Source organism: Plecotus auritus (assembly GCF_963455305.1).
Source record: "Plecotus auritus genome assembly, chromosome: 1".
Classification (NCBI taxonomy): domain Eukaryota; kingdom Metazoa; phylum Chordata; class Mammalia; order Chiroptera; family Vespertilionidae; genus Plecotus; species Plecotus auritus.
This window is the reverse complement of record NC_137770.1, coordinates 248,703,037-248,709,240: the sequence shown is the minus strand read 5'-3', so window position 1 is coordinate 248,709,240 and position 6,204 is coordinate 248,703,037. Positions and strand designations below refer to the sequence as shown.

The 6,204-nt window shown below is 53.0% G+C and overlaps 1 protein-coding gene across 1 annotated transcript; it reads right to left on the bottom strand.

Moving 5' to 3' along the window:
• Positions 1-3,681: 3,681 nt before the first annotated feature.
• Positions 3,682-5,874, bottom strand: LOC308242309 (disintegrin and metalloproteinase domain-containing protein 21-like; the record flags this gene model as incomplete). Its single annotated transcript, XM_080656309.1, has 1 exon — positions 3,682-5,874. The coding sequence occupies one exon, from the start codon at positions 5,872-5,874 to the stop codon at positions 3,682-3,684; it is 2,193 nt and encodes a 730-aa protein (XP_080512435.1).
• Between the last annotated feature and the right edge of the window lie 330 nt (positions 5,875-6,204).

The window sequence follows — 6,204 nt, the reverse complement described above, 5'->3', positions numbered from 1 at the left end:
TAAGAAGAGGAAGAAGAAAAAAGTAAAGATAAAAATTTTGAACAACAAATACATGTCTATCAACAAGTGAACCGAAAAATCAAGTGAATTAAAAATCTGAGGAACAAAATAAACTGGTGAATATAATAGAATCAGGGGCATAGAAAGGGAGTGGACTGATAATTCTCAGGGGGAAAGGGGTATGGGGGGTGCAGGAAGAGACTGGACAAAAATTGTACACCTATGGATGAGGACAGTGGGGGGGAGGTAAGGGCAGAGGGTGGGGTGGGAACCGGGTGGAGGGGAGCTATGGAGGGAAAAAGGAGAAACAATTGTAATAATCTGAACAATAAAGATTTATTTAAAAAGAAGAAGAAGAAGAAGAAGAAGAATGAACCAATGAATGGAACAACAACAACAACAAAAAAGAATCTACTCCTGCCAGGTCGATCTGGTCGGCATCTGGTGGGTCTGCCCGGTAGCAGCTGGGTGGAGCAGAAGCCGCTGGCTCGCCTTCTGATGGTTGGGGCACTCATTTTTCCAGTGCCACGATCCCTTGCAGTAGGCACATTGGTCTCCTCTCTGGGGCCCTTTCCTTCTTGGTTCTTGAGTCCCTCATTGTCTCCATCTGGGCTCTTCTGGCAGGGCTGGTTGCCTCAAGGCAGCAGCCAGGAGAGCCGCCTACCTTTTCATTCTTTGTTCTTCCTCCTCCTTGGTAGTGAGGTCTTGGTTCACAAAGACCTTGTTGGCAATTTCTCTCATTTCAGTGGCATTCTTTCCGGCGAACCCCTCTAATTTTTGAAGTTTCTGTCTGATGTCGGTTTGAGCCTACCCCACAAAGGCAGCATTGGCCATGCGCTGGTTTTCAGGGGCCTCTGGAGTGTAGACTCTGAAGGCATCGCAGAGTCTCTCATAAAATTCAGCCAGACTCTCATCCCATTTCTGCAAGACCTTAGAGGTCTTTGCCATGTTTGTAGGCTTCTTGACCTCTGCCCGATCTCTTGGAGGAAGGCGAGTCGATATCTTTTTAGAAAACTTCTTCCCTCCTCCGTCTTTGGGTTCCAGCGTGGTTCTTCATCAGGCGAGGCTTCCCATGCCCAGGCTTCTCCATCTAGGTGTCCAGCTGGGGCTTGAGTCTGGAGCCATTTCCTGGCTTCAGCGACTATTTGTCGGCGTTCTTCTGTGTTGAACAACGTGAGGAGGGGCTATATACAGTTGACCCAGCGGGGGGCAATGAGTCTGAAATATGGATTCTAGGAGATCAACCATTGCCTGAGGTGTTTCGTAATATGGTGGCATGTGATGTTCCCAGTTGAGGAGGTCAGTGGTGGAGAATGGCTGATACTAGAAGACTCATCCCCCTTCTGGTAGGGTCCCATCAGGGCCTATTCTCTGTGGAGCCCTTATCTCCCGCAATGGCATCTGCATTGCTCCTGGGGGTCTTGGTCCTTGGGCTTGGGCCGCTGACCCAAGATGTCTTCCCACAAGCTCAGGTGACCCTGGTTGTGGCTGCGGGCTAGCTGCAGGCAGAGGTGAGATCGATGGATGCGGGCTACCCGGCAGGTGAGGTTCCCCATCTTCAGGTAGTGGGGCATTGGGGCGTATGGTGGCAGCAGTGATATAGCTTCCTCTGAGTCCCCTTGTAATATGGGGGGCCTCTGTACTTTTCGTGAAGTCTTCCTTTCACTTTGTGCCACGAGGACCGGACACTGTCCCTGACCAGTAACGCAGAACCGGACCGACCCAGCAAGGTTGATCTGAGCTATTTCCAACCATTGGGCTATGGAAGGAAATTGCTCCGGGTGGCTGGGGCTTCCAGTGTCGACCCCATATACAGCACGGACCATGGGGACATCAAGAGCGCCTTCAGAAGGCCATCCTACACCAAAGGTGGGCCACTCCAATTCACAGAGGGTGCGCACCTTTCCGCGGGTCAATTTGACCAAATAATCTCCTGAGAACCCTTTCTTAAAGTTTTTAATCATACATCCCAGAACTGTAGGTTGTGAGGAGCTCCCCCACCCCCACCCCCCCCCCAACACCGTGATGGTGTCCAAAATGATGAACTAAAACCCTCCCAGTGAACGGTGTTGCGAGACAAACTAAGGGGAGCTCTTCCTGTCGTCCACCTGGCCACTCCCCTCCCAGGGAATTAGGTGCCTCTTAGCATTAGCAGGTCAGTATAAGCCCCTGACCCGGATCAGCTTCACCGGGAGGGACAGTGTCCCCCAGAACCTGACACCGCCCTAAGCCCTATGAGGTCACCACAGAACCGCAGGTTGGGACTCATTCATGCTCCACAGCTGACGCCATGGGGCACAGTCACTCACACACATGCACACAGAATCACACAGAGTTCCAGACTCGCACCCCAGGAGTCTCCTGTCCTATGCTGTGACCACACCGCTCGGGAGGTGATCAAGCTGCCCTTCCACCTTTGAGGCGGGCCTGAACTCGGTCCAGGGTCCCCGGGGACACTTACCGGTCTCATGTCCTGGCCCCGGCAGACTTTACTGTCTTCCCTGGAGTCCGTCCGTTCGAGCACAGCAGTGGCCGACTACTTTCGGGCCCAGCGAGGGTCGGGGTCCAGTGAAATCACCAGCGGCGTGCCTTCCTGTCCGTCGCGAGGACCCGAAATTAGCGGCCTCCTCTGATGGCTTCCGACAATGGTGGCTCAAAGGGCCAGAGTAGCTGTTGGCTTCTCCGAGAACAGGAAAACAAATCTGATGGCAGAAATCAGGCTGGGCAGAAGCAACAATCCAAATGCACTCGGAGGTTTAGAAAAAGACTTCTGTTTGCACCACTGCGGGCTCAGGGGAGTTCTCTCCAGAGACTGAGCCCTGTGTCAGTGTTCTGACCGTTTTTTATACATGAGAAGCTTCCGGGTATTCAAGGGTCTTTCCACACATGAGGCAGCCTGGGCGGTTGGCTGCGCATCATGCGAGAAGCAAGCGAGATTACAGAAGCCAAGAGGATGGTTCTGGTGGAGCAAGTAAGGGGAGGGTTATCTGCTCTCGGCTTGCCTTCTCTCTCTGAGGCCAGAGTCAGGAGGGCCACTTCTTTCTGATTTAGTGCCACTCACTGGTCCGCCTCCACACAGGGAAAGGGTGCTCTCCACGGGGCTCAGAAGTCACTAGCAGACAAGGAACCCTCACTCTCAGCCCACAGCTCACAGCCACACCCCCACTCCCACCCCCGTGTGAAATAGGCGGGGTTAAACGAGAGGAGGAGCACGCCATTGCCCTGAACCCAAGCAGTTTAGAGGAGACCTTACCCAGGGACTGAGGGACACTCGGTGCTCAAGAGCATGACTGTGGGGAACTGTCAGCAATTGGCCCTAAAGGAACCTGTGGCCACTGTCACTAATCCTGGGACAGGCGTCCACAGAGCAAGGCCAGCTGCTGACCAGGTCTCCTGTCCAGGCCCGAGCCTCAGGCTCACTCAGGGCACTTACAGACCTACAAGGACTGCACAGGACGCCAATGTGCGCTGCTCAAGCTTTATTGCAGACGCTGGCCAGCAAGCTGTCAGAGAGAGTGGTGTGAAAACATCCACGGTGCGCACCCTGGATGTGGGGCAGGACCCCTGCAGCTGCTCAGAAGTGTGGGCTTGAGCTCTGCCAGTCGGTTATGGTGACTTTTTTCAGGTGTTTCTTCATGTTGCCTGAGTTGTACAGGGGTCCGAAGGCTGACTTGCTGTTCACTATCTACCAACGTTCACTTCAGTGACTGTAGTGGTCTGGAGAGTTCTCACATTCGTGGCTACACCAAAGAGGAGTGCAGCTATGAGGGCAAGCAAGCGACCAAAAATCACTCTCAAATACACCAGTGACATACCACTTGCCCTCACTGTCCGCCTTCTTCTTGGAGGGGGTCCGCTGTCCACACTCCCTCCGGCACCACTGTTTATGCACAGGGGAGGGTCCGAGCCTACATGGCAATGGCAGTTCCTGTTATTGTTGCACACGCCCCTGTAGTTGCATTTCGAAGGGGGACAGTTGTAGTCTAAGGCTGCCAGAGTAGCATTGCAGAAGCCCTGAAGACAGAAGTGTCCACCCCCACAGGGGGTACCAGGTCTCACAGCACCCACATCAGTTGAGCTTGTCCCTCGGTGTGCACCCACCCCAAAACACAAGAACCCCCCTATGATTGAGTGATGGAACCCCACATGTTCCTGTAACGGAGGCAGATGAGTGACGTTGACACACTGTAGGCGTCCACACTTAACATCAGCATCCGCACAACGAGCTGGGCGTAATCCAAGTGTAACTTTACAGTGTCCAAATCGTTGGCCCTTTTTATTTATGTCGTAGCAGACGTCTGGAGCGCTCAGCGCCCCTTCCCCAAAGATCTCCTTGCAGTGCATACTGCGGTCGGTACAATTGCCATGGTAGCAGTAGCCGTCCTCGGTGCACGGGGTTCCATCTTGCAGATAAAAATCACTGGGGCACCGCGTGTCCTTCCCCATGCAGTACTCCGGAAGGTCACAGATGTTCCGGATCGGTCTGCAGAGCGTCCCCGCGGGCGTGTAGGTGCAGTTTGCGCAGCAGGTTTCCCTGTCACAAATGCTCCCAGACGTGAAGCGGCAGTCACTGTCGCAGCATGGGTTGCTGTAACACTGCTTGAAGGTCCCACAGTCACACTGCTCTTTGTCTTCCACCACAGAGTTTCCACATCGAATGGTTGTCAGGCTTCTGTTTGAATACACTTTTTCAGTTTCAAAAACGCATGTTGAGGTACCACGAAATACGTGTTGTGTGTGTAGAAAGGAACAGTTACTGAATGAATCTGTCAACACAGGGTATGTGCTCATGATGCAGGTGGTTCTTCTCTGGCAAACACAGGTGCTCGTATCTAAATACAGACCGAAACTGATCCCTATTTGGTGGGTGGCTATAATTGATAACAATAAATAATGTCTGGATAGGTGACCCACAAAGATGAGATTATATTTTGTGCATAGCCCGTAGAGAACTGGATTGAAATTAAGTTCATGGGGCCCATCTCTTTTCACGATTAAGCCTGAATGTGGCGTAAATACATTGTAAATATTGGGAACATAATGCATAGCAAATGCACCAAATGGCACACTATAGTTGTCCATACTTGTTGGCTCTTTCACATTATAAATGACAATGAGGCTGATGTAGTACCTTAAATCGATACCTTGAAACATGGCATCTACTAAACTACCTAGTTGTATAAGGTATTGGGCACACTGTGACACATTGTTGTACACAGTATAAAAAGAATGAGTACTCATAAGACAGCCTTTCATAGTTCCACGGTGGGATGAATAGAGCTTACTGCTGATCCTGGAGGATGCACTGGGGTTCGGGTCAGAGACCAGCGGGTGCCTCTCAGCCTTGTGTCCCAGCGTGGACATGGGTCCTATGGCATTAGGATCGGCTACGATCTGAGAAATGATGTGCTCAAACCTCTGGGAATCCTTGAGGGGTTTGATTTCATAGGCCAGGTCGTCCACCTTCATGATGCCTTCCAGGCCCCCATAGCACGTGTCCACGGTGACCATGGAGAGAGGGACGTCCTCCAGGTAGCCCAGGTAGTAACAGTCGAGAGGGAAAAAGGGGTAGTCCACCTGCAAGGCCCCCTGGTCATCCTGAGTCATCACCACCAGCTGTCCAGGCCAAAACAGTCTCTTGCGCCGCATGTGGAGGACGTGTCTCTGGCCCCCAAACCTCAGGCTGTAGGAGAGCCAGCCTGCTGCCAGCACGGCTTTGCCATGGTGCAGCTCCTTCCTGGGAATCACCACCTCGGAGGAGATGTAGCGCCAGGAGGGACGACCTTGAGAACACTGGGCGGGAGCCAGCAGCACCCAGAGCCCAAGCAGCAAGAGGGGCGTCCTGAGGGTGACCGGGCCCTCTGCCAGCCTCATGCCCTTGGTGGGGGAGAACCGTGGATGGGAACGGAGAGAGGGAGGGTCCTCAGTGAAACCTGGTCCCCACCATCTGCAGTGGCCACTTCCTGCCAAGGGCATAGTGACAGAAACCCTACCCTGGCTGGGTCAGCTGAGGCAACAATGACAGGGCGTGGCAGTGGGTGGGGCTGGGTGTGCATTCAGCTGGTGTTGAAGACGGGGAGGTGGGAACCCTGCCCGTGAATGCTAAGGTGGAAATAAGAGAGAAGGAAGCAGACCCATGTCTCCACTGCATACATGTCAGGCTTCCCTCTAGCTACTTGCACACATGCTATGTCATTACAGCCA